The sequence below is a fragment of the Lepidochelys olivacea genome, assembly GCF_965140295.1.
Source record: "Lepidochelys olivacea isolate rLepOli2 genome assembly, chromosome: 5".
Lineage (NCBI taxonomy): Eukaryota > Metazoa > Chordata > Testudines > Cheloniidae > Lepidochelys > Lepidochelys olivacea.
Window position 1 is genome coordinate 133149044 of NC_140415.1, and position 27956 is coordinate 133176999.

Sequence of the window (27956 nt, forward strand, 5' to 3'; positions counted from 1 at the left end):
CAGTGTCTCTGTTATTGGGGCAGGAAGAATAAATTGTTATTACCCTGATTATGGGAACTGTGCTTGGAACTGTACTTGGCCTTTTGTTATGACGGAGGGACTCACCATCACCTAAGGAGCACTTGCTAGGCAAGGGTCATGGGTTCCAAAACTCTGTGAATTGAGAGAGGCTGGGGACAAGTATTAATGCTTGGTGGTATGGGCCTCTGGGTGAGGGCTTTGCGTGCTGATTGCATTTCCTCCTCTCTCTGCTGTGGAATATCAGAGCTAATGTTGATTCTATTAGGAGTCTACTTACAGGCTGCTGAGCTCACTTTGGGCTAATGGTGTACCAGCACTGAGGCTCCCCTACTACAAGCTGAATTCACCGAAGAGCTGAAATCAGTGAGTGTTGTGTTAAGTGGTGGGGGAGCCTGAAGATATGTTGTGGAGCAGTTTGTGGGACCTGCTGGAGTGCCTTGTGGACAGGCTGGTGGAGCAGTTTGTGGGACGGCTGGAGTGCCTTGTGGACAGGCTGGTGGAGCAGTCCATAGGACGGTGGGAGCTGCTTGTGGGATGCAGAGCAGTTCGTGGATTGGCTGGTGGAGCAGTTTGTGGAGTGGCGGGAGCTGCTTGTGGGCTGCGAAGCTGAGCGAAGCAGTTCGTGGGGCGGCTGGCTGAGTGGAGCGGAGGCCTGTGGGGTGGTCAGCTTCAGATCATGTAAGGTGCCCCTTACCTCTTCTCCTTCTCCCCCCTCCCCCATCTCCACCCAGGTTGGGAGGTAAAGCTCTGCAGATAAACTTTCGAACTCTGGGGCTGCCCTGACCAAGGACAGAGACTTTTGGGTCATTGGACTTTTGGGACTTTGGGGGATTTGGGGTTGCTGGACTCAGGAACCAAAGGGAAAGGACATGCCCCAATTTGCTTGGGGTGGGTTTCTTTTGCTCATGGGTTGTGTTACGAATCCTGTTGGTGGTGTTTCCCCAACATAATGCCACATTGTTTCTCTCTGTTATTAAAAGGCTTTTTTGCTACACTCAGACTATGTGCTTGCGAGAGGGGAAGTATTGCCTCTTGGAGGCGCCCAGCAGGGGTGGTATATATTTGTCCCAGGTCACTGGGTGGGGGCTGGAGCAGGTTTGCATTGTATTATTGGAATGAATCCCCTAGATATTGAACCCGGCCCTTGTTGCTGCCAACTCTGACGGGCAGAAGGGTTACACTTCTGTGGGAGGGGGATGTCTGAGAACTGTTTTTCTTCCAATCCTCTGCGTGGGTGGGCGCAGGGGGTGCAGTGAACAGCATAAGCTGCTTCTTCCTTTTCTCAGAAAGTGGGAGAATTTAGAATAGCTTCTTTTCCCCACCTCATTGGAACAGGAAGCCCAGGTGGAGTCTCCTTAGTTCGCACTGTGGAGCCTACTGATGGTGCTAAGTTCCCAGTGGGGCACATTTGTTGAGGGCCTCAAGTGCTGTACTTCCTACTCAGGCAATGAGGGGAGTGCTCCTGTCAGAAGTGGCATGCGTGCCAGGTTTGCATGGACACATGCACCTGCTGCTGGGTTGGGCTTGAAACTCCTCAGGGATTTCAAGGGGAGAAAAAGTAGCCTGGCACAGGCTGCAGGATCAGCTGCTAATGGCTGTTGTAGGCCCCAGGGCCAACTCACTGTGGGACCCGGCTTCCCTCCCACACATCATCCTGGTTGTTAGCATCACCCTCAGACTTGGGTGGGTAGGGCAAAGGCAGAGGGGGACACAGGCAGAGAATAAATTCCATACAGTTCAAGAAGACATTGCTTTAAAATAACTAAATGTGGGGATTATATTGCCCCTTTCATTTACTTCCCCTCTCTTTCCCTGACAGAACTCCATTTCTTATTATTACTGGCACTGGTTCCCTCACCTCGGCACGTACTTAGGACACTGAATCCTAGCTATGCAACTAGTTCAGATCCGGGCCAGGCTGGTGCTGATCAAACTAGTTTCTGTGCAATGGCTATTCAGGGGGCTATAGTATGCACTAGTGGAGAGTGAATTGGCCTGAGTCCACCCTGAGCAGTAGCCACAGTTGCAACAATCAAAATGCTACATGTGTGGGCAGGGTGTGGGGGTGCAAGGGATGGGATATGGAGGTGGACGGGGTGTGGCGGTGGGCAGGCTATGGGGCAGGGTACAGGGAGTGTGGGGCATGGGGTGTGCAGGGTGTGGGGGTGCAGCGTATGGGCTGTGAATGTGAACAGGGTGTGGGTTGGGTAGGAGGGAGTGGGGGGTACCAGCATAGGCAGGGTACGGCAGGGCCGGATTAACCTTTTGTGGCCCCGGGAGTGGTGCAATCAGCCAGGCCAGGGCCTGCCCCAACAAGCCTCCCTCAGGACCCACTTGCCTGGAGGGGCCCAGCCAAGCCCCCCACAACTGGCTGAGACTGGCCAGGCTTCTTAACCAGTCCCAAGCAGCGCAGCTCCGGGGAGACCGGAGGGGCCCCACAGGTGGTGAGAAGCAGAGACTGCCCGGAGCCGGATGTGCACTGGGGTCTGGCCAGGGGGTGAAGAGGAGCCCTTGGCAGGCAGGCCAAGAGGAGCAAGTGGTGGGCTGGTGGGGTCTCAGGGTGCAGCGTAAGCTGAGCAGGCTAGGGCCCCATCTGAGCATGGTACAGGGAGTGGGGGATACTGGCCTGGGAAGGGTGTGTGGGTGCAGGTTATGGGGTGCATGAATGGGCAGGGTGTGGTGGCAGGGTACACAGAGTGTTGGGGGGTGGGAGTGCAGGGTATGGGGGGTGGGTGGAGGTGGGGTGTGGAGGTGGGCAGACTTGGTAGCAGAATACAGGGACTGTGGGGGGTATGGGTGTAGGGGTGCAGAGTATGAGGTGTGGACGTGGGAGGCGGTGGTGGTAGCAGGCTACAGGGAGTAGAGGTTATGGGGGTGGGCAGGGTGTGGAGGTAGCCGGTGTGTGAGCAGGCTGAGGTAGCAGGGTACAGGGAGTGTGGGAGGGTAAGGGGCTAAGCGGGGTATCGGGGGTGGATGTGGCCGGTATGTGGGCACGCTGTAGTGGGAGGGTACAGGGAGTGTGCAGGGGTGGGCAGGGGGGAACTGGCAGTGTGGGGAGTACGGGGGTGGGCAGGGAAGCAGGGTACGAAATGTGGACGTGGCCAGTACATGGGCACGCTGTAGTGGGAGGGTACAGGGAGTGTGGGGGGTACGGGGTGGGCGAGGTGTGGGGGAGCAGGGTACGGGGTGTGGAAGGGGACAGGGTTTGGGGTGAGTAGGCTGTAGTGGCAGGGCACGGGGGGTACAGGGAGGGGGGGCGGAAGTGCAGGATATGGGGTACGGCATTGGGCAGGCTGTGGTGGGGGTGTGTGGAGGTGGGCAGGCTGTAGTATCAGGGTACAGGGTGGGCGGGGTATGGAAGTGGACAGGGTTTGGGGATGGTGGGCAGGCTGCAGTGGGAGGGCTCAGGGAAGGGGGGTGTGGTGGGGGGGAGGGGGCGGTGGGGGGGTGCACGGGGGGATGGTGTGCAGGCTGTAGTGGGAGGGCTCAGGGAGTGCGGGGGTGAGGGGTGGGGGTGCAGGGGGCATGGTGGGGCAGCGGGCAGGGTTTGGGGGCAGTGGGCAGGCTGTTGTGGGAGGGCACAGGGAGCGGGGGGTGCGGTGTGAGGGTGCAGGGGGGGCGGTGGGCAGGCTGTAGTGGGGGGGCTCAGTGGGGGATGTGGGGTGCGATGTGGGGATGCAGGGGGGGCGGTGGGCAGGCTGTAGTGGGGGGTTCAAGGAGTGGGGGGGTGTGGGATGGGGGTGCAGGGGGTGATGGAGGGGCTCAGTGGGGGGTTGTGGGGTGGGGGTGCAGGGGGCTCAGTGGGGTGTGCGGGGTGGGGGTGCAGGGGGGGCAGTGTGCAGGCTGTAGTGGGGGGGCTCAGTGGGGGGTAAGGGGTGGGGGTGCAGGGGGGCTCAGTGGCGGGTGCGGGTGCAGGGGAGGCGGTGGGAGGGTGCAGGGAGGCTCAGTAGGGGGGCTCAGGGGGCGTGGCGTCACAGCGGAGAGGAGTTGTCGGGGAATGTGGGGGCGCAAGGGGGCGGTGGGCAGGCTGTAGTGGGGGGCTCAGTGAGGGGAGGTGCAGTGTGGGGGTGCAGGGGGGCTAAGTGGGGGGCTGCGGTGTGGGGGTGCAGGGGGGCTCAATGGGGAGTGCGGGGTGGGGATGTGGGGGCAGGGCGTGGCAGCAGACAGGAGTTGTCGGGGGAATGTGGGGGCGCAGGGGGAGCGGTGGGCAGGCTATAGTGGGGTGGCTTAGTGAGGGGAGGTGCAGTGTGGGGGTGCAGGGGGGCTCAGTGGGGGGGTGCGGGGTGGGGGTGCAGGGGGCGCGGTGGGCAGGCTGTAGTGGGAAGGCTCAGGGAGTGGGGAGGTGCAGGGGGGCAGCTGGGGGGCTCAGTGGAGGGGCGGGGTGGGGGTGCAGGGGGTGGGCGTGGCAGCAGAGAGGAGTCGGGGGTATGTGGGGGTGCAGGTGGCGTGGCTGCAGTGGGGGGCAGGCTAGGGGTGCAGGGGGGTGGACAGGCTGTAGTGGGGGGGCTCAGTGGGGGGGTGGGGTGGGAGTGCAGGGGGCAGGGCGTGGCAGCAGAGAGGAGTTGGGGGTATGTGGGGTCTTGGAGGGTGGCTGTTGTGGGGGGCTCAGTGGGGGGGTAAGGGGTGGGGGTGCAGGGCGGCTCAGTAGGGGAGGGCTCAGTGGGGGCACAGGGGGGCGGCGGACAGGCTGTAGTGAGGGGGCTCAGTGGGGGGTGCGGGGTGGGGGTGCAGGGGGCAGGCTGGGGGTGCAGGGGGCGTGGCGTGGCAGCGGAGAGGAGTCAGGGGCATTTGGGGGTGCAGGGGGCCGGTGGGCAGGCTGTAAGTGGAAAGGCTCAGGGAGTGGGGGGGTGTGGTGGGGGGGTGCAGAGGGCTCAGTGGGGGGATGGGGTGCGGGTGCAGGGGGCGTGGCGTGGCAACGGAGAGGAGTTGGGGGAATGTGGGGGCGCAGGAGGCAGGCTGTAGTGGGGGGCTCAGTGGGGGGGCAGGCTGGGGGTGCAGGGGGCAGGCTGTAGTGGGAAGGCTCAGGGAGTGGAGGGGTGCAGGGGGCTCAGTGGGGGGTGTGGGGTGCAGGGGGGCGGTGGGCAGGCTGTAGTGGGGGGGCTCAGGGAGTGTGGGGGTGCAGGGGGGCTCAGTGGGGGGTGCAGGGGGGCAGTGGGCAGGCTGTAGTGGGGGGCTCAGTGGGGGGCGGGCTGGGGGTGCAGGGGGCAGGCTGTAGTGGGGCGGCTCAGGGAGTGGGGGGTGCGGTGTGGGGGTGCAGGGGGCTCAGTGGCGGGGTGGGGTGCAGGGGGGCTCAGTGGGGGTGCAGGGGGCGGGGCATGGCAGCGGAGAGGAGTTGGGGGAATGTGGGGGTTCAGGGGGGCAGTGGGCAGGCTGTAGTGGGGGCTCAGGGAGGGGGGTGTGGTGTGGGGGTGCAGGGGGGCTCAGTGGGGGGGCGGGCTGGGGGTGCAGGGGGGCAGTGGGCAGGCTGTAGTGGGGGGGCTCAGTGGTGGGGTGGGGTGCAGGGGGCGGGGCGTGGCAGCAGAGAGGAGTCGGGGGAATGTGGGGGCGCAGGAGGCAGGCTGTAGTGGGGGGGCTCAGGGAGTGTGGGGGTGCGGGGGCTCAGTGGGGGGTGTGGGGTGGGGCGCAGGGGGGTGGTGGGCAGGCTGTAGTGGGGGGCTCAGGGAGTGGGGGGTGCGGTGTGGGGGTGCACGGGGGCTCAGTGGCGGTGTGGGGTGCAGGGGGCAGGCTGTAGTGGGGGGGCTCAGTGGCGGGGTGGGGTGCAGGGGGGCTCAGTGGGGGTGCAGGGGGCGGGGCGTGGCAGCAGAGAGGAGTCGGGGGCATGTGGGGGTTCAGGGGGGCAGTGGGCAGGCTGTAGTGGGGGGTACAGTGTGGGGGTGCAGGGGGCTCAGTGGGGGGGCAGGCTGGGGTTGCAGGGGGCAGTGGGGCGGCTCAGTGGCGGGGTGGGGTGCAGGGGGCGGGGCAGCGGAGAGGAGTCGGGGGAATGTGGGGGCGCAGGGGGTGGCTGTTGTGGGGGGCTCAGTGGGGGGGAGTCGGGGGAATGTGGGGGTGCAGGGGGTGGCTGTTGTGGGGGGCTCAGTGGGGGTGCAGGGGGCGGGGCGTGGCAGCAGAGAGGAGTCGGGGGCATGTGGGGGTGCAGGGGGGCAGTGGGCAGGCTGTAGTGGGGGGCTCAGGGAGTGGGGGGTACAGTGTGGGGGTGCAGGGGGGCTCAGTGGGGGGGCGGGCTGGGTTTGCAGGGGGCAGTGGGGCGGCTCAGTGGCGGGGTGGGATGCAGGGGGGCTCAGTGGGGGCGCAGGGGGCGGGGCGTGGCAGCGGAGAGGAGTCGGGGGAATGTGGGGGCGCAGGGGGTGGCTGTTGTGGGGGGCTCAGTGGGGGTGCAGGGGGCAGGGCGTGGCAGCAGAGAGGAGTTGGGGGTATGTGGGGTCTTGGAGGGTGGCTGTTGTGGGGGGCTCAGTGGGGGGGTAAGGGGTGGGGGTGCAGGGGGCGGGGCGTGGCAGCGGAGAGGAGTCGGGGGAATGTGGGGGTGCAGGGGGGTGGCTGTTGTGGGGGGCTCAGTGGGGGTGCAGGGGGCGGGGCGTGGCAGCAGAGAGGAGTCGGGGGCATGTGGGGGTGCAGGGGGCAGTGGGCAGGCTGTAGTGGGGGGCTCAGGGAGTGGGGGGTACAGTGTGGGGGTGCAGGGGGGCTCAGTGGGGGGGCGGGCTGGGTTTGCAGGGGGCAGTGGGGCGGCTCAGTGGCGGGGTGGGGTGCAGGGGGGCTCAGTGGGGGCGCAGGGGGCGGGGCGTGGCAGCGGAGAGGAGTCGGGGGAATGTGGGGGCGCAGGGGGGTGGCTGTTGTGGGGGGCTCAGTGGGGGTGCAGGGGGCGGGGCGTGGCAGCGGAGAGGAGTCGGGGGAATGTGGGGGTGCAGGGGGGTGGCTGTTGTGGGGGGCTCAGTGGGGGCGCAGGGGGCGTGGCGTGGCAGCGGAGAGGAGTCGGGGGAATGTGGGGGCGCAGGGGGCGGGGCGTGGCAGTGGAGAGGAGTCGGGGGAATGTGGGGGTGCAGGGGGTGGCTGTTGTGGGGGGCTCAGTGGGGGCGCAGGGGGCGGGGCGTGGCAGCGGAGAGGAGTCGGGGGAATGTGGGGGTGCAGGGGGGTGGCTGTTGTGGGGGGCTCAGTGGGGGCGCAGGGGGCGGGGCGTGGCAGCGGAGAGGAGTCGGGGGAATGTGGGGGCGCAGGGGGTGGGGCGTGGCAGTGGAGAGGAGTCGGGGGAATGTGGGGGTGCAGGGGGGTGGCTGTTGTGGGGGGCTCAGTGGGGGCACAGGGGGCGGGGCGTGGCAGCGGAGAGGAGTCGGGGGAATGTGGGGGTGCAGGGGGTGGCTGTTGTGGGGGGCTCAGTGGGGGTGCAGGGGGCGGGGCGTGGCAGCGGAGAGGAGTCGGGGGAATGTGGGGGCGCAGGGGGTGGCTGTTGTGGGGGGGAGTCCGGGGAATGTGGGAGTGCAGGGGGGTGGCTGTTGTGGGGGGCTCAGTGGGGGTGCAGGGGGCGGGGCGTGGCAGCGGAGAGGAGTCGGGGGAATGTGGGGGTGCAGGGGGGTGGCTGTTGTGGGGGGCTCAGTGGGGGCGCAGGGGGCGTGGCGTGGCAGTGGAGAGGAGTTGGGGGAATTTGGGGGTGCAGGGGGTGTCTGTTGTGGGGGCTCAGTGGGGGCGCAGGGGGCGGGGCGTGGCAGCGGAGAGGAGTCGGGGGAATGTGGGGGTGCAGGGGGCGGGGCGTGGCAGTGGAGAGGAGTCGGGGGAATGTGGGGGCGCAGGGGGCGGGGCGTGGCAGTGGAGAGGAGTCGGGGGAATGTGGGGGTGCAGGGGGGTGGCTGTTGTGGGGGGCTCAGTGGGGGTGCAGGGGGCGGGGCGTGGCAGTGGAGAGGAGTCGGGGGAATGTGGGGGCGCAGGGGGGTGGCTGTTGTGGGGGGCTCAGTGGGGGGGAGTCCGGGGAATGTGGGGGCGCAGGGGGGTGGCTGTTGTGGGGGGCTCAGTGGGGGGGAGTCCGGGGAATGTGGGGGCGCAGGGGGTGGCTGTTGTGGGGGGCTCAGCGGAGAGGAGTCGGGGGAATGTGGGGGCGCAGGGGGGTGGCTGTTGTGGGGGGCTCAGTGGGGGTGCAGGGGGCGGGGCGTGGCAGCAGAGAGGAGTCGGGGGAATGTGGGGGCGCAGGGGGCGGGGCGTGGCAGTGGAGAGGAGTCGGGGGAATGTGGGGGTGCAGGGGGGTGGCTGTTGTGGGGGGCTCAGCGGAGAGGAGTCGGGGGAATGTGGGGGTGCAGGGGGGTGGCTGTTGTGGGGGGCTCAGCGGAGAGGAGTCGGGGGAATGTGGGGGTGCAGGGGGGTGGCTGTTGTGGGGGGCTCAGTGGGGGGGAGTCGGGGGAATGTGGGGGTGCAGGGGGCCCCCCACTCCTCAGGGCGGGGCACCGAGCCACGAGCGCCACACTCGGACGGGGCCCAGCTGTCGCCAGGGCCCGTTGCGCGGGCGACGCCCTGCGGCCGGGATTGGCTGCGTGTAGCGCATGCGCAGAGAGCCCGCCCGTGCCGCTGTGGTATTGCCCATTCCTCCTGGAGAAGGCCCAGGCGCTGCGCGAGGGCCCTTTCGCGCTGAGCATTTTTTTCCTTCTTCCGTTTCCGTAGCTACCGTAACGTGCTGGGAGCCTCGTGCGGCGGGAGGGGCCGAGCGAGACGGGGCGGGGCTGTCGATCGTGGGCAGGGGCACGCGCCGACGCCGATTGCGCTCGCGCTCCGCGGGGAGCGGCCCCCAGCGCCTCTGTCCGCGCGCACAGGCGTCCGACCCGCCGCCATGCTGGGCCTCCGAGCCCTGCTCCTGCGGGGCGCGCGCCGGGCCCGGGCCTGCCCCCAGGTAACGGCCGGGCGGGGCCCCCCTCGCGAGGGGCAGAGGAGGGCGAAGGGAGGGGGCGTGGCGTCATGGGGGCGCGGGGGAGGGAGGGAGAGAGGGGTGTGTCAGTCATAGGGTGTGGGGAGGGGTGGGGGGCAGTGTAGGGGCGGCTGGGGCATGGGAGGGGGAGGCAGTAAAGGGGCATGGAGCTGGGTGGGGGAGGGATTTGGTGGTATGGGGGCGCTGGGGCATGGGAGGGGGGAGGCAGTAAAGGGGCATGGAGCTGGGTGGGGGAGGGATTTGGTGGTATGGGGGCGCTGGGGCATGGGAGGGGGAGGCAGTAAAGGGGCATGGAGCTGGGTGGGGGAGGGATTTGGTGGTATGGGGGCGCTGGGGCATGGGAGGGGGAGGCAGTAAAGGGGGGCATGGAGCTGGGTGGGGGAGGGATTTGGTGGTATGGGGGCGCTGGGGCATGGGAGGGGGAGGCAGTAAAGGGGCATGGAGCTGGGTGGGGGAGGGATTTGGTGGTATGGGGGTGCTGGGGCATGGGAGGGGGAGGCAGTAAAGGGGCATGGAGCTGGGTGGGGGAGGGATTTGGTGGTATGGGGGCGCTGGGGCATGGGAGGGGGAGGCAGTAAAGGGGCATGGAGCTGGGTGGGGGAGGGATTTGGTGGTATGGGGGCGCTGGGGCATGGGAGGGGGGAGGCAGTAAAGGGGCATGGAGCTGGGTGGGGGAGGGATTTGGTGGTATGGGGGCGCTGGGGCATGGGAGGGGGAGGCAGTAAAGGGGCATGGAGCTGGGTGGGGGAGGGATTTGGTGGTATGGGGGCGCTGGGGCATGGGAGGGGGAGGCAGTAAAGGGGCATGGAGCTGGGTGGGGGAGGGATTTGGTGGTATGGGGGCGCTGGGGCATGGGAGGGGGGAGGCAGTAAAGGGGCATGGAGCTGGGTGGGGGAGGGATTTGGTGGTATGGGGGCGCTGGGGCATGGGAGGGGGGAGGCAGTAAAGGGGCATGGAGCTGGGTGGGGGAGGGATTTGGTGGTATGGGGGCGCTGGGGCATGGGAGGGGGGAGGCAGTAAAGGGGGGCATGGAGCTGGGTGGGGGAGGGATTTGGTGGTATGGGGGCGCTGGGGCATGGGAGGGGGGAGGCAGTAAAGGGGGGCATGGAGCTGGGTGGGGGAGGGATTTGGTGGTATGGGGGTGCTGGGGCATGGGAGTGGGGAGGCAGTAAAGGGGCATGGAGCTGGGTGGGGGAGGGATTTGGTGGTATGGGGGTGCTGGGGCATGGGAGGGGGGAGGCAGTAAAGGGGCATGGAGCTGGGTGGGGGAGGGGGTTGGTGGTATGGGGTGGGAATAAGGCAGTAAAGGGGCATTGAGCTGGGTGGGGGAGGGATTTGGTGGTATGGGGGCGCTGGGGCATGGGAGGGGGGAGGCAGTAAAGGGGCATGGAGCTGGGTGGGGGAGGGATTTGGTGGTATGGGGGCGCTGGGGCATGGGAGGGGGGAGGCAGTAAAGGGGCATGGAGCTGGGTGGGGGAGGGATTTGGTGGTATGGGGGCGCTGGGGCATGGGAGGGGGAGGCAGTAAAGGGGGGCATGGAGCTGGGTGGGGGAGGGATTTGGTGGTATGGGGGCGCTGGGGCATGGGAGGGGGAAGCAGTAAAGGGGGGCATGGAGCTGGGTGGGGGAGGGATTTGGTGGTATGGGGGTGCTGGGGCATGGGAGGGGGAGGCAGTAAAGGGGGGCATGGAGCTGGGTGGGGGAGGGATTTGGTGGTATGGGGGCGCTGGGGCATGGGAGGGGGGAGGCAGTAAAGGGGCATGGAGCTGGGTGGGGGAGGGATTTGGTGGTATGGGGTGGGAATAAGGCAGTAAAGGGGCATGGAGCTGGGTGGGGGAGGGATTTGGTGGTATGGGGGCGCTGGGGCATGGGAGGGGGGAGGCAGTAAAGGGGCATGGAGCTGGGTGGGGGAGGGATTTGGTGGTATGGGGGCGCTGGGGCATGGGAGGGGGGATGCAGTAAAGGGGCATGGAGCTGGGTGGGGGAGGGATTTGGTGGTATGGGGGCGCTGGGGCATGGGAGGGGGAGGCAGTAAAGGGGCATGGAGCTGGGTGGGGGAGGGGGTTGGTGGTATGGGGGCGCTGGGGCATGGGAGGGGGGAGGCAGTAAAGGGGCATGGAGCTGGGTGGGGGAGGGATTTGGTGGTATGGGGGTGCTGGGGCATGGGAGGGGGGAGGCAGTAAAGGGGCATGGAGCTGGGTGGGGGAGGGATTTGGTGGTATGGGGGTGCTGGGGCATGGGAGGGGGGAGGCAGTAAAGGGGCATGGAGCTGGGTGGGGGAGGGATTTGGTGGTATGGGGGCGCTGGGGTATGGGAGTGGGGAGGCAGTAAAGGGGCATGGAGCTGGGTGGGGGAGGGATTTGGTGGTATGGGGTGGGAATAAGGCAGTAAAGGGGCATGGAGCTGGGTGGGGGAGGGATTTGGTGGTATGGGGGCGCTGGGGCATGGGAGGGGGGAGGCAGTAAAGGGGCATGGAGCTGGGTGGGGGAGGGATTTGGTGGTATGGGGGCGCTGGGGCATGGGAGGGGGGATGCAGTAAAGGGGCATGGAGCTGGGTGGGGGAGGGATTTGGTGGTATGGGGGCGCTGGGGCATGGGAGGGGGAGGCAGTAAAGGGGCATGGAGCTGGGTGGGGGAGGGGGTTGGTGGTATGGGGGCGCTGGGGCATGGGAGGGGGGAGGCAGTAAAGGGGCATGGAGCTGGGTGGGGGAGGGATTTGGTGGTATGGGGGTGCTGGGGCATGGGAGGGGGGAGGCAGTAAAGGGGCATGGAGCTGGGTGGGGGAGGGATTTGGTGGTATGGGGGTGCTGGGGCATGGGAGGGGGGAGGCAGTAAAGGGGCATGGAGCTGGGTGGGGGAGGGATTTGGTGGTATGGGGGCGCTGGGGTATGGGAGTGGGGAGGCAGTAAAGGGGCATGGAGCTGGGTGGGGGAGGGATTTGGTGGTATGGGGGTGCTGGGGTATGGGAGTGGGGAGGCAGTAAAGGGGCATGGAGCTGGGTGGGGGAGGGATTTGGTGGTATGGGGGCGCTGGGGCATGGGAGTGGGAATAAGGCAGTAAAGGGGCATGGAGCTGGGTGGGGGAGGGGCATGGCAGTTAGGGGAAGCGGCTGGGGGCATCAGGGGTGAGGCTGTATAGAGGCATGGAGAGGGGTGGTGGCATGGCACTATGGGGGCCTGGGCAAGAGAGCGGAGGGAACCCCTGGGGGCATGAAGGGGGAGCAGGAGGGAGCGGGGAGTTGAGTTGGTGCTGCCCCTGCAGGTGGCTGGAGACCATGTTGCTGCTGCGCAGTGCAGACAGTAAGGAGGAGTCACTGTCCTGGTCCTTAGTGACTCATGAAACCAACCCTGTGTGAGCGCTGCACAGCCCCTCTTACTTGTCTGTGAACATACAGAAAGGGTTAGCCCGTTTCTGCTCTGGCTCCCTGCAGTAACTTACATGTGCTAGGTGCATTTTCACTGTTTCGCTCCAACGATTTCCATGAATAGAAACTTGGTCTCTCTGTCAAAAAAGAAAGAAAAAAAAAATCTCTGTTCTAAAGCAAGCACAGATTCAAACTCAAAGAGTGGCAATGGCAGCCACATTGTGGGTTTTACACCTTCACTTTGAAGATAACTTCAGCTTCTCCTCGGTCCAGACAGCCAGGTAACACAGTGGCAAGCTTTCACTTCTTGAAATGTCAGTATCCCAAGGTTCCCTCTCATTCTGACTTGCACCGAACAGGCTCTGGCTTTTGATATTCAAGGTGTTCCCACAATATTATTGGGACTGATACATCATTGCAACACGATACTGTAACATCACATTGTAGCAATGCAGTGACCGCCTCTAAAGACATTGTTCTTAAATTGGAAACTCTGAACAATTGCCCTCTGCACACAGAAGTTGATCCAGGTTAGTGCTGCACTTACTAGTGCTTTTTAGGCCTTGTCTACATTGCAAAATATAATGGTGCGTAAACATTTGAGTTGGATGACGCAATACTAGCCATGACTTGGAGGTAAGTGTAAGCTGCAATAAACTCTGGTCGGCATAATGTCATCCACTTGACTGCTCACAATCATGTTCTCAAACAACCACATTTTGTTATGTAGCTGAGCCCTTGGAGTCCTCCAGGGACCTGGGGCAGCTTCTTGTGGAAAGGGGAAAGATGAAGCAACAGTGACTGGTGTCTTATGGAACCAGTCAATTATACAGACTTTAATCCTTGAAATGCATGTCAGAACAATCTCTGAACATGTGCTGTTGGCACTCATGAAGGATATGAAGGGCAGAAACTGTGACCTTGACACTGATTCACCATTTGCCTCTATGGTTCTCTGAATTTTTTTTCAGAGTAACAGCCGTGTTAGTCTGTATTCGCAAAAAGAAAAGGAGTACTTGTGGCACCTTAGAGACTAACCAATTTATTGAAAGCTCACGAAAGCTTATGCTCTAATAAATTGGTTAGTCTCTAAGGTGCCACAAGTACTCCTTGAATTTTTTTTGTCCTTTTGAAGCTTGACATTGAGTGGGTAAATGATAACACATTGCACAATTGTGGTTACTCAAAATATGTGCAGGTTTAAAATTTTTGTGACAATCTTCTTGCATTAAGAAACAATGAACCTGAAAGGAATCCAGGGATATCTCCATCAAGGCTAAAGTTAGGATACCCCAAAATTTATTTAAATGGCTATCTATACCATATGTAGTGCACTTTAAGGTATTTGTGTAGCAGGGGTTCCCGCGGAGTGATGTATTTAAGAAAGTTCTTCATCACACAGCACATTGTCAACCTATGGAACTTGTTACCAAGGGATGTTGTGAAGGCTAAAATGATAACTGAGTTTGAAAAAGATAATTTAATGCCAAGATGCTCAGGTGCTCAACCCAATGCTCTGGGTGTCCCTTAACCTTTGACTGCCAGAAGCTGAGACTAGACGACAGGGGATGGATCACTCGATAATAGCCCTGTTCATTCCCTCTGAAGTATCTGGCACTGACCACAATCAGAGGACAGGATACTAGGCTAAATGGACCATTGGTCTGACCCAGTATAACTATTCTTATGTTAGGAGTAGAGAGGTGACTGCGGCTATGGGCTGGGTCTGTGGGAGCTGCTGTGGCATCTCTCAGATGTTCCCAGTACATTATGTGTTGGTTCTGCTCTTGCTTTGGTAGCAACATCAGCCTGGCCTCAGAATGCTCCTGTTTAGTCATTATTTTTGATATCCTGCCAAAAACTTCCTGAGGAGAGGAAATGAGAGAAGGGAACTGCTGATTTTTAACAGTTAATATCTCGGCAAAAACTGATCAGAATTTCATTGGAAAAAGAAAAGGTACCTCAATGGCCTGAGGGCTATCCCTTGCCAAGTATTAAAGGGCTACTGCAAACAATGGAGGTGAGAGAGCTGCTCAAAAGGTGTCAGGAATCCTTTACAGTGGAAAGTATTAAGCAGGCTAAATTATAGGCATTGCTACCAGCTTCTATCTAGAAATGAGATGCACTGAAATCTAGAATGAACTGGCAGATTGTTTTATGTCTCCAGTAGTAACTTTAGTTATTTTTTAAACATTCTCTGTTCAGGTCCACGCATCTTTGGCTACAGGGCCCAGGCAAAGTGATGGCACGTTTTATGAAATTCGTACCTATGATGTTAAGCCATCAAAGATGAAGGAGTTTGTAGAAATGGTCAATAAACACATCCACCTGCGCACAGCTCATTCAGAGATGGTTGGAATCTGGACTGCGGAGTTTGGGGGCATGAATAAGGCCATCCATATTTGGAAGTTTGGTATGCGCAGCATCACTTCATATTGCTCTTGTGTGTCATGTGCTTTAGACAGATGAAACAGGATGTTTGTCTTGGGCTCTTATAAATGAAGGATTAGAGAATAGCTCCTATACTGACAACTGAAAACAAATACAGTAGAGCCTCAAGAGTTTCGAACACCTCGAATGGAGGTTGTTTGTAACTCTGAATGTTCGCAAAAAGAAAAGGAGTACTTGTGGCACCTTAGAGACTAACAAATTTATTTGAGCATAAGGTTTCGTGAGCTACAGCTCACTTTAACTCTGAACAAAACATTATGGTGGTTCTTTCAAAAGTTTGCAACTAAACATTGACTTAATTGACAGCTTTGAAACTTTACTGTGCAGAAGAAAAATGCTGGTTTTAACCACGTTAATTTAAATGAAACCAGCACAGAAACAGTTTCCTTATCTTGTCAAACCTTTTTTTTTTAACTTTCCCTTTATTTTTTTTAGTAGATTACGTTTAACACAGTACTGTATTTGCTTCTTTTTTTTTTTTTTTTTTTGTCTCTGCTCTTGCCTGATTCATAGAATATCAGGGTTGGAAGGGACTTCAGGAGGTCACCTAGTCCAGCCCCCAGCTCAAAGCAGGACCAATCCCAAATAAATCGTCTTAGCCAGGACTTTGTCAAGCCTGACCTTAAAAACCTCTAAGGATGGAGATTCCACTTCCTCCCTAGATAACCCATTCCAGTGCTTCACCACCCTCCTAGTGAAAAAGTTTTTCCTAATATCCAACCTAAACCTCCCCCACTGCAACTTGAGTCCATTACTCCTTGTTCTGTCGTCTGCTACCACCAAGAACAGTCTAGATCAATCCTCTTTGGAACCCCCTTTCAGGTAGTTGAAAGAAACTATCAAATCCCCCCTCATTCTTCTCTTCTGCAGACTAAATAACCTCATTTCCCTCAGCTGCTCCTCATAAATCATGTGCTCCAGCCCCCTAATCATTTTTGTTGCCCTCGGCTGGACGTTTTCCAATTTTTCCACATCCTTCTTGTAATGTGGGGCCCAAAACTGAACATGGTACTCCAGATGAGGTCTCACCAATGCCAAATAGAGGGGAATGATCACATCCCTCGATCTGCTGGCAATGCTCCTACTTATATAGCCCAAAGCCTTCTTGGCAACAAGGGCACACTGTTGACTCATATCCAGCTTCATGTCCACTGTAGTCCCGAGGTCCGTTTCTGTAGCCACTCAGTCCCTAATCTGTAGCAGTGCATGGGATTCTTCTGTCTTATCCTCTGCACTTATCCTTGTTGAACCTCATCAGATTTCTTTTGGCCCAATCCTTCAATTTGTCTAGGTCACTCTGGACCTTATCCCTATTCTCCAGTGTATCTAGCACTCCTCCCAGTGTAGTGTCATTTGCAAACTTGCTGAGGGTGCAATCCATGTCATCCTCCAGATCACTAATGAAGATATTGAACAAAACCAGCCCTAGGACCGACCCTTGGGGCACTCTGCTTGATACTGGCTGCCAACTAGACATGGAGCCATTGATCACTACCCGTTGAGCCTGATTATCTAGCCAGCTTTCTATCCACCTTAGAGTCCATTCATCCAGCCCGTACTTCTTTAACTTGCTGGCAAGAATAGTGTGGGAGACAGTGTCAAAAGCTTTGCTAAAGTCAAGGAATAACATGTCCACCGCTTTCCCCTCATCCACAGATTGCGTACTTCCGGTTCCAAATGAGGTGTGTGGTTGGCCGGTCAGTTCGTAACTCTGGTGTTCATAATTCTGAGGTTCTACTGTACTTGCAGAATTAAGGTGAAGCATTTTTTATATCTCCATGCTACACTGTCTTACAGGACTCTAAAATAGTTAATGGAGGAATTGCAATTGAGACTCTTAATTGCAGTACACATTCAAACTTAGGGCCTGATCCTGCGCTATTGAAATCAATGAGAATTTTTAAAATTGATTTCAGTGGAAGTAGGTTTGCGTTCTTCAGGTTAAAGTGTGCATATGTATAGTTCTTAGGTGGCCAGTCCAATATTTTAGATTCCTCTCTCACCTTTCTTGCTCAGATAATGTTTAATCAGTTTTCTTGTGTGCTTGGAGTCACTGTCGTACTGGAGGATATTCCGGGACCAAATAAAGCTCCAATCCTGCAAAGAGAGCTGTGTGGATGGACCCTTGCACCCACACATAGCAGCCCTGAAATCATTGCAGTTTTGTGCAGGTGCAGGGGTTAAGACTTCAGGTATCGTATAGTAGATTAGGATTTATTTCTACTCTGGGGCATTAGTATCCTTTTTTAAATTTTCCCCAGATCCCCCCTTTACATTGATAGAGCCTCATGAAGTCTGAGCAACTGTCTAGAATATCCTTTTACCTACTAATTGATCTAGCATCTGTAGGGCAAAATATTTTGAATTCAGATTTAGCAATGATTAACACATAATTCTAATCTTCGTTAATTTCTCCAAATTTCTTGTCTGTTCAATTGCTTCTCTTTTTACTTAGTTAATTACTTAAATTCATTTTTGAAGGGTAAACCACTGAGAAACTAATTTATTAGGGAAAATTGGGATGAAGCTTGTGTGTTTTTGTTTTGTTTTACTTGCTTTATTTGTTCTCTAACCATGCTCCAGTGTGGCTACACATCATTCTCTGTCTTTTTCTGATGCACTTAGATAGCTTTGTTTTTACATCTTTTTTGTTAATTAAAATTAATTTGCTTAGTTATTCCCTGTATTTATGTCAAGATACTGGTATGTCTCATTATTCATTTGTGTGGCTTTCTTTTCTTAAATTATTGAAAATTCTGTGTGCGCGTCTGTGTACTTTCATATATCCTAGTTATTCAAGGTAACAAGCAGGATTTAGGATTGTTACTGAGCCCTTAAAAATGGCAAATTTAATCAAGAAATTTTATGCTTTTCCTTTGTTTGAAAAGCTGTCTGAAAGATTTATGGTTTAGTAGTGTTTCATATAGCCAAACAAAGCATACTTAATGTTACATAAGGGAGACTTAATAAAAAATATTCTCATATGAGCAAAAACTCAACCTAAAATTAGAAGCCTAAAGCAAATCTGTTTATGGAAAAGGCTAAGCCACTACTTATTTTCTTATTTCCATTTCCCTGTCCCTTCTTATTTTGTACCAATAGCCAAATATCTAGTAGGTTTAGAAAGCGTATACATGAAAGACTTAGTGCCAACTTCTTGATACTGAGATACTGTGGCCACCAGCTTTCATTAAAAAACCCTGCTTTAATATTGATGGGAATTTTGCTTGGAAAATTGGTTTGTTCTGAAAATTGTTAGATTAACTCTGAGGGCAAAAGAGGATATTCCTGAAGAAAATTAAACTGTTCTTACGTTGTCATTTTAAAAAAAATTACCCTGAATTTAACTTTTGAATGTTCACGGATGACATTAAGCTATGGGGAGAGGTGGATACTCTGGAGGGTAGGGATAGGGTCCAGAGTGACTGAGGCAAATTGGAGGTTTGGGCCAAAAGAAATCTGATGAGGTTCAACAAGGACAAGTGCAGCGTCCTGCACTTAGGACAGAAGAATCCCATGCACTGCTACAGTCTAGGAAACGACTGGCTAAGCAACAGTTCAGCAGAAAAGGACCTAGGGATTACAGAGGACGAGAAGCTGGATATGAGTCAGCAGTGTGCCCTTGTTGCCAAGAAGGCTTACAGCATATTGGGCTGCATTAATAGGAGCATTGCGAGCCGATAGAGGGAAGTGATAATTCTCCTCTATTCAGCATTGGTGAGGCCACATCTGGAATATTGCATCCAGTTTTGGGCCCCCCACTACAGAAAGAATGTGGACAAATTGGAGCGAGTCCGGTGGAGGGCAATGAAAATGATTATGGGGCTGGGGCACATGACTTATGAGGAGAGGCTGAGGGAACTGGGCATATTTAGGTTGCAGAAGAGAAGAGTGAGGGGGGATTTGATAGCAGCCTTCAACTACCTGAATGGGGGGTTCCAAAGAGGATGGAGATGGGATGTTCTCCATGGTGGCAGGTGACAGAATAAGGAACAATGGTCTTAAGATGCAGTGGGGGAGGTCTAGGCTGGATATTAGGAAAAACTATTTCACTATGAGGGTGGTGAAGCACTGGAATGGGTTACAGAGGGAGGTGGTGGAATCTCCATCCTTAGAGGTTTTTAAGGCCCGACTTGACAAAGCTGCTTGTAGGTCCTGCTTTGAACAGGGGGTTGGACTAGATGACCTGCGGTCTCTTCCAACTCTAATATTCTGTGATTCTGTGAATAGTTTGTCTCCTCATAATACATTTATTTTAATTGAATCCAGTCTGACAGAGCTGAATATAGAATTTTAATGTCTTTCCCTTTCTGGTAGATAACTTTGCCCATAGAGCAGAAGTCCGGAAAGCAGTAGCCAATGATAAAGAATGGCAAGGAAAATTCATCTCTCCAGTTCTGCCCTTCTTGAATAAACAAAACAATGAAATCGTTTACCTGGTACCTTGGTGTGAGATTGGGAAGCCTTCAAAGGAAGGGGGTGAGCTTTATCTGTCTTTGTATTGATTAAAGCTATCAATGTGGATTCAATAATAAGAAATAGCTTAATGTTTTAACCAAATGTGTAAAAGTCTAGGGAAAAGTTCAACAGTGACTTTCTTTTACAGGAATATGTAGGTTAGGGTAGGGCACAGCATACGTTTGTGTGTGTGTGAACTTGCACTTTCATGAGTGGTGGCTAAAGCCCTGTGCAGTATGGTTGGGAATGAATTGGAAAGTTGGATGGATGAACAGCTAAGATGAGCAATCTATTCCCCCTACAGCAATGCTCTGAATATTTTTCTCTTAACTTGCTTCTTTGCTTAATGTATGGGAATGCATTTTCTAGAGATATTAAAAGACAATCCAGTATCCCTTCTCGCTTACAGATTTCATGTTTTACAGTATAAAAGAAAATAAGATTGCTGCAATTTGTAGTGTGATTTCACGCACAAGGTCAGTTTAGCAGATGACACTCAGATTTTTCACAAATCCATTCACTTTTCTCTCTGTTTAGGAACTATGTTTTTTTTTTCTTGTTTTGTCACAATCGTGATTTTAAAAACCTTCTATGAGGTAAATATGCATCATTCATGTAGAATTCATTGCGTTTTTTATAAGGCATGTTGGCCACAAATATTTTCCTATCTATCTACTATCTACATCTTCTCTAATCCTTCAGTAACAGTGTTGCCAGTTTTAACTGTTCATCCATCTATTTATCAAGCCATCCAAACCTCATATTGTTTATTACATGGAATTTTCTCAACTATTTGGAAATGGTGGAGATTTAATCTGTGGTATTTGTGTGTATATCTGTATATATAAAAAAGAACCTTTGTTCTACATTAGTGAGTTTTGGATTCTGGGCCTTTTATTTAGTTTTAGTTAACAGGTAGATAAACCCTGGCTAACTTCCTGTTAAAAGTAAGCAGGTAACAGATTTTTTAAAAATGTCAATTTGTTGCCTTCCACTTATGTGTAGAATGGAGCTAAAATGTATATGCTGTCCAGAGTTGGAGGATTAAATTGGAAGATATATTGCCTGGTGGCACTTACCTTGATTTATATTAGAGTTTTTGTTTGAGATCACATTTACATTGGTGTCAGTACAGATTAATCCCTGGAATGTCAATGTTAAAGGTGGCATGTCTTTCAGCAAGCCTGGAGTCCAATCTGTAAACCTTGCCCTTCCTGTAGTTCCTCCTCAAACAGGAAAGACCCTTGAAGGATAGAGCTGATACGTTTGTCCCAGGTGTCTGGTCAGTGATTGCTGCTTTGGCCTTAGGACACCTCTTGCTGTGATGGATGCTGCCAAGATTCATGTAGTGGTTATGATGTCACAAATAATATTGACCACAAAGGACACTGTCAGTTTCAGAAAGGGTAGTAAGATCTGGGCTAGTTCAGATTGTTCATCTTTCTGTAGACTCAAGAGATTTTGTTGATTTCTTTTCTGTGACCTGTATTCCTGTGTGACATGATGGATCTTGGGACCATTTGGAGCAATGTTTTGGTCTATTAACCCCAAAGAGTTGAAAGTTTACTGCTTTAACTGAATCACAATAAATGTGAGGATGGCTTGTAAAATTTTTATACCTTTTAGAGAATCAGACGATTAATTTGACATTTTGTGGTTTGTACTGCTGTATTCTTTTTCCATCAGGGGTGTATGAGATGGTTACTTTTCAGATGAAGCCTGGTGGGCCAGCTCTGTGGGGCCAAGCGTTCAGAGCTGCAATCAATGCTCATCTCAATACAGGCTACACGAAGCTGATTGGTGTTTTCCACACAGAATATGGATTACTTAACAGAGGTACAATACTAGTCAGTTTCCAGTACAGTCATGGGCACAGAGGGGCAAAGGTGCAAATCAGCAATACTCATGAGAGTGTTCAGACTCCTGATTAATGTAACTACAACTTTGGAGGCTGCATTTTGGATCCTGGGCCTCTTGTATGGCTTTAGCTAATCAAAAACTGTGATGTCTTATCATTTCTGTCACCATAACTTTACTTGCCCAGAGTCTGCATCCATAATGCTAGTACCGAGCACTGGTATGATGATGATGGGGTGCTTGTCTCATAGAATCTCAGGGTTGGAAGGGACCTCAGGAGGTCATCTAGTCCAACCCCCTGCTCAAAGCAGGACCAATCCCCAGTTAAATCATCCAACAGATTTTTGCCCCCTCAAGGATTGAACTGACAACCCTGGGTTTAGCAGGCTAATGCTCAAACCACTGAGCTCTCCCTCTCCCTGTAAGCCTGCTACGAACCAGTGCCAGCACAAGCCCTGTGGGGAATTGAAACTCCATATATACACATCTTGCTGATAAGCAAGCCCTGAAATCATTGAAAGGATTTAAATTTATAAATAAGTCTGCCTCATGCTTGCTTATGGATCTCTTCCCCTCTCAAATATGGCCAAATTACTCCCTCTTGCCAGGGGAAAAGGAGCAGCATCTTGGCACTAGTTCTGATGTCACTGTAAGTGCATGGAAGAGCACACATGCACCAGGATAGCCCCATTAGTATCATGGATGCTGCATATGGACATACTGGCTCTGACTAGGTAGACAGTTGTGTATTTCTTTTTCCCTGAAATCATGTTCACTGTCTCCCTGAATTCAGCTTGACATGGGGTCTAAAGACAGTTTACTGAAACTAGAGTTGTGGCTTAAAAGGGTTAGAAAATGCAGTGTTAAAAATCAGTGTAAGGAAAGCTCTGCAGAAGGAATGTCTTAGAATGTAGTTGTCTGATGAATTGCTGCTTCTGGGTGGAGGATTTCAGAACAGAGCAAAGGACCTGTAGGATATTTCATACTGTAATTTAGCTATGGTCTCACTCTTCAATTTGTTTTGCTTTTGTTTTCACAGTTCATGTGCTCTGGTGGAATGAGAACCCTGACAATCGTGCAGCAGGGAGGCATTATGCCCATGAGGATGCTAGGGTGGTAGCAGCTGGTAAGCAAGAAGGCTCTGTCTTTTCAGCATGTGTACTGAAAATTCAGAATACAATTGATTTAAGAATGCTGTCTTGATTTACCTAATTCTGTGTATTTAATTTCAGTGCGGGAGAGTGTTAGATTCCTGGAGTCCCAGCAAAATATGCTCCTGATTCCTATGCCTTGTTCACCATTGAAATAGTTTTCTACCAACTGATGTAATGGCAGACAACACAACTTTCATACAGCATTTTTATCCTGAACTGTCATATGGGTCTCTCTCAATACCAATATAATCTAGCCAAATATTCTTCAGTTTACAGTATGTGGATAAAACCTGAATCCACATGCTTAATCTTAGCCGTAGTCCTCTGCACTCTATGCCACAATAAGAATTCAAGGCCTGTCCACCATGCCATGAACTCTGCAAACGCTTCATATTAGCCATGAATTTCTCATCTTATTGCCACTTGAAGATGCATCCATACAGAAGTATTCTATAACTGGTACAAAAAGGTACAAGGCCCTTGCCAAAGCTCACAACTGTGCCAGTGCAAGGGAGATTAGAGAGCTGTTATCTGTATAATGTACTTTGCTACCTCCTGAAAAGGTCACATCTTCCCAGTTACTACTTGTTGCCCTAAGAAGCAGGAATCCTAGCCTAGGTTTTGCATGCTGACCATACATCTCACGGATGTGTCTGCTTGTATTTATTATTTTTAATAAGGTTGCAATGAGGTTGGAATTAGGTATGAGAAATGTTGCAGTAAAATTGTTCAAGTGGTGATATAGGGAACTCCGCTTAAGTATCAGGAGCACCTTTTTTACTTGAAGTACTGTATTGCGATTTACTTAAATACTTTCTATTGTGGGTCTACACCCCTTTATTCAGTTACGACTGAACAGTAAGTTACATGGATCACCTCTCCATGCAAATATTTGTTTATTGTGCTGAAATGGATTATGAATGAACTGATTAATTCTGAGAGTTTCTTTGTGGATTGTGTATCAGATTAACTGTCCACTAAAGTACATATGCCTATACTTTTGAAGAAAGCTTTGCTAGACTGTAAAGCTTAAAGCCTAATAAAAGCATTGATTATTGTTTTGCATCTTCTATATAGCTATATTACATGCCTAAAACTCTTCCTGTTCTTCCAACCAAGAGGCTATAATACTTCTATAAATGCAGCATTCTGAAGGTTCTACATGTTGGTTCCAGCAGCCGAGATAATAGTTCCTTTAGAGCCAGTAATCTTTCCCCTTAACTTGCTGGAAGGAGTCACTGAGTGTGTCAGTGCATGTTGCCCATCCGTCTGGGACTAAAAATCAAATCTTGGTCTAGTTTACAAAGCATTGCCCCAAGATGTTAATTCAGTTACTTCATACACTGAATAAGTCAACTTGTGTGTAAAGACTTACAACTAAAGCCTAGTTTTAAAATAAAAGCAAATATAAATGGGAAAAATACTGTCTTTACAAATGTTAAGTCGCATCCCATGGGCAAGTGTATGCAGTGCAGATAGGCTCTAATTGAAGTTGCCAACTCTAATAGCCCCCCTTAGCTGTTCACTGCATTACAGAGGACACGGGCACTATCCTCAGGATGATAGGACCAAGGTCAGACTCAGTGGAGACTGACTTCTTTAGAGATCAGTTCTTCCTATCTTAAAAAAAAAAAAAAAAAAATCAAAGCGCTAGATTAGGTCTTCAACTTGAATCTGATTTGATTACGCTACTACTATCAAATTTGAATATCTCTGACCTTAACCTGGACTAAGTTTTAATAACCAGATGTTATGTGGCAGAGGGGGAGGGATAGCTCAGTGGTTTGAGCATTGGCCTGTTAAACCCAGGGTTGTGAGTTCAATCCTTGAGGGGGCCATTTAGGGATCTGGAGCAAAAATTGGGGCTTGGTCCTGCTTTGAGCAGGGGGTTGGACTAGATGACCTCCTGAGGTCCCTTCCAACCCTGGTATTCTATGACACTGAAATTTACCCTCCACCATACTGGACTGCAGAAGTAAAACTTACATTAATATTGTTTGCATTAAAGGACTAAAACCATTCAGTTCATGGGGAAAGGTGTAAAACAATTTTCCACTTTGTGCGGAAGTTCACATCACAAGCCAAACATAAGGTCCTCCTGCTTGTCACAGATGAATAGCACCCTTCTAAGCAGTAAATGCAGAACAGCAAATTTTGTCGAACAGTGCTGTTACAGCTTTATTTTTGACTTAATACAAGGCAATTAAAATGCCTAATACTTCACAAACAGTTATTGGCAAATACAAATATATATATATATATATTTATTTTTAATGAAAATGTCCATTGAAAGATTTAACTTAAAAGTTTTGTTGTGAAATCTCTAGATTTTGCAAAGTTAATAGATATTCCAGTGCAAAAATAGATCCCATTACAGACAGCATAAAGTGCTTGGAATGAAGGACCAACAGTATTTTTGGGGGGCAGGGTGGCGGGGGTATGAGGAAGGGGAGAAGCACTTTATCTTGGGAAAAATAACATGTATAGTCCTTATTGAAATACAAATATACTACAAAAAGGGTTGCAACAATTTAATAGCATACAGTAAGTGGTAACATTGTTTCAAATACATAAATGCCCTCAATGCAGTTCTGTTATCAGAGTGGTTCACAATTGTAACATGTGTGGCACTAGGATAATTTTGCCTGACATCCAACTACAAGGGCAGAAAAGTCGTTGGAAATCATTTCATCGAGTGAGAGAGCAGTATGAGAGAACTGTATGGCACAGGCTGGATTCCATACAGATTAAAAAAATGTACAAGATCTGAGATTTCTCCAGGGACTGAAGAGTTGTGAAATATTCCTGTTACCTTCAACATCTAGGGTAACTTTCTTTTTATCATAGAAGCCAGATTGTGCATTAGGAATCTTCAAGGCTTTCTTCTTTGGCAGGGTTAGGAGAAATATGTACACTGTCTATGCACTGCAAATGAAATCATCCATCAAAAAACTGCAACCATCTGTATGGTTTAAAATAAACTCCATTGCAGTGGGCTCAAACTTGCACACCCCACATTCGTACTATACTGACTGGTAGTTCTGTGCATTGCAGGATTGAGTCTATTGCTGTAATCTTTCTGTTGATATTGTGAATTAGTGCCACTTGTGGTGTTGGTTTTCAGAGGTACTAAATGTTCAGTGTGTTCGCTGACTCTGAAAATCACACCGTAGCCCAGATCCTTCAGCCCTTAGTATCGTATGAGTTACAGCTGCAGGATTGGGCCCAATATTTATAACAGCTCTGCTCTTGAAAATATAATGTATACTGTTAATTTATATTAATAACTCGCTGAGGATACTGTAGGGAAGTGTCTGATTGAGTTCTTGTAAGTACAATACAGATTATGCTTTAAGAAATGAGGTATACTAACCCCTTCTTCTGTCCTTTCCCCTCTACAACTGTATTCTGTGGATTAAATTATGAATACAGAATGTCAAAGGCACTTCAGCTGAGCTGTAGCTTGGTTTGCTTTATTCCAATGCAGGAATACAGTGAGTACTGGTAGACTTAACCCTTTGCACAGTGCTTCATTTAATAAAATGCTGAATTTATCGATGCCTGGAAGTATATAAATTACCATCACATTGCCTAATGCTGCTAAAGTGATGATTTCAGTTCATGGCACTTTCCATATTTATTAGTGTAAGACTTCAGGGCATTTACTGAAAAAAATCAAGTCATGATGGAGGAGCATCAAGAGGTAATAAATACATTTTAGAGGCACAGGTTCAGCAAGGGACGTAAAGCACAAGTAGCCCTGTTGAAGTCAGTGGGGCTGCTCATGTGCTTAGAGTTAGACCCAGCATCAGCAAGGGGCTATTTTATCACAGGTTTAAGTATTGAAGCACGGCCAAGGTACCTGAGGAACACATTTGTGCAGATGTGCTCCCAAGGCACAGCCAGACGAGAGAGTGTGTCAGTAAGTCTCACCATGATAAACATTTTTTGGTAAAGTTTTGAAATTTAGATGACTGATAGCTGTCACTGTGGTGTTGTTCCCAAGGGGAACTTGAATGAGGTGGTTTCCCACACGAACAAAAGTAAATTCTGCAATTAGGGTTCACCTAATAACTGAAACTACATCACATTAATCTAACCCTACCTCAATTTCCATGTAGGAGAGTTTCAGGCAAATTTTTGGAGCTGAAGCCAGTGCTAGTGGGAGTTGCATAGATCCTGTTTAACAACATGCCTATAACAAATTGAAGCATTTCCATACCCTAACTATGCTACCTTTTTAAGGACATAAATAATACTACTGAAAAAAAATCTACATCTCATCAGGTTTTCAGTTTAAGTGACAAAGCCAGAAATGACACCACATTTGAGCTAAGCAATAGAGAATTTCAGATGCTGGTTACCTTTCTGCTGCCTTGAAACGGGAATTCAAGACACTACGTAGCAGAATGACTGTCTTGTGTTTTGTAATGTACTCTGGGCATTAGCAGCATATGCAACCACTGAGTTTGCTGCTCTAGTCTGATCACTAGTTCTGCTTCTCATCCACTGCTCTCTACGCAGTCCTTGTGCAGCCTTCCAAGTGGCACTACTGTGGTACCTCAAGAGGAGCAGCAAAGTACTTAACTACAGAAAGGCTAGTTAGGAAGCAGGTGATTGGTCTCAATGCTAGTGGGACAGTCCCATACATTTGCAAGGTTCACAGTTGTGCACACTGCTACCCCTGCAGCGGATGATGAGACAGGTTATCAAATCTCTGCATACCATCTATACACAGTATGCGTCGTGGTTTAGGATTATTACCCATTGACCTCCACCAGTCTATAAAGATCTTTACAGAGTAGCTGGTCAAGTGGTTCCCCCCCCTCCACACACAAAATAAGGCCACAACACTGTGCCTTTTGGTAACTGGTTGGCACTTACTGTTTCGGTGCATTCATTGCCGGCAATGCATGTAGCACCAGGGAAATTCCACTCCCAATATGAAAAAAGTTAAAGAGTATGAACGTGCACACCTTTAAAATATCAATAAATAAGCACTGGCCATGATTCCTCAATGAACGATTGTTGCAACCCTAGGAAAAGTATATGATGTAGGAACAAAATACAGTATGGCTGAAAGCCCACAGTGTCCAATGGGTTCCATACTACAGTTTCACAGAGTTATACTGTAATGAACTAGATTCAAGTCAGTCACTTGAGAACAGTACAACAAGGCAATGACTCCCAAGAGGCACTGCCTCTGTAATGGAATTTTGTTTTCATTGCATTGAATTGCATTGCATTGAATGGTTATCAGTAGAGTGTCCAGTTCACATCTTTCCCTCTGTATCCTCTAGCTTTCGCCTTTGGGAATATCCCATTCCATGCAAAGGAAGGTGCGCTGTCTCCTCCTTCTGCTCAACACCATGTCCTTGCCTATGGTAGCTCACACGCAACTTTCTTTCACCTTCTCATCTCGCAGAAAGGAAGTAAGGATTGCAATGTCCACAACAGTCTGGTTTTTGTGCAATGACATGTCCTTTGTGTGGTCATCATCGCTTTGGTCCTTGGCAAAGTTTACAAACACCTACAAGAGAAAAGGGTCGTGTCTTTAGTCACTTTGGTTCTGCTTAGTGCAGGATATTTTCCTCTATGAACTGTTTGTTTAACATGGATTCAACCCTGCTCCCTATGGAAATCAATGACAAATTTCCCACTGGCTTCAGTGGCAGTAGGATTAAGTCCAGTATCTACTTCTTGTCAATTAAAATAAGAGTTACAGAAGAAAAGCCCAGGTGGAAAAATAAAAAA

General features: G+C 52.1%; 2 protein-coding genes across 5 annotated transcripts in view; one reads left to right on the forward strand and one right to left on the reverse strand.

The window, feature by feature from the left end:
- The first annotated feature begins 8587 nt into the window (after positions 1-8587).
- On the forward strand, positions 8588-23272 carry NIPSNAP3A (nipsnap homolog 3A). Of its 2 annotated transcripts, none has more exons than XM_084628776.1 (6): positions 8588-8884; positions 14488-14695; positions 19051-19212; positions 20878-21027; positions 22088-22174; positions 22281-23272. In XM_084628776.1, exons 1-6 carry the CDS (start codon positions 8825-8827, stop codon positions 22355-22357), a joined length of 744 nt encoding a protein of 247 aa, XP_084484902.1. In that variant the 5' UTR covers positions 8588-8824; the 3' UTR covers positions 22358-23272. The 2 variants fall into 2 exon arrangements, with proteins under 2 accessions (XP_084484902.1, XP_084484903.1); XM_084628777.1 differs by lacking the exon at positions 8588-8884 and adding an exon at positions 12215-12563.
- A 1192-nt stretch (positions 23273-24464) lies between these two features.
- Positions 24465-27956, reverse strand: part of ABCA1 (ATP binding cassette subfamily A member 1) — a 136631-nt gene continuing 133139 nt past the window's right edge. For all 3 annotated transcript variants that reach the window (XM_084628773.1, XM_084628775.1, XM_084628774.1), the window contains exon 50: positions 24465-27732. In XM_084628773.1, coding sequence (XP_084484899.1) covers positions 27592-27732 — 141 coding nt within the window. In that variant the 3' untranslated portion in view covers positions 24465-27591. The remainder of the gene's footprint in view (positions 27733-27956) is intronic.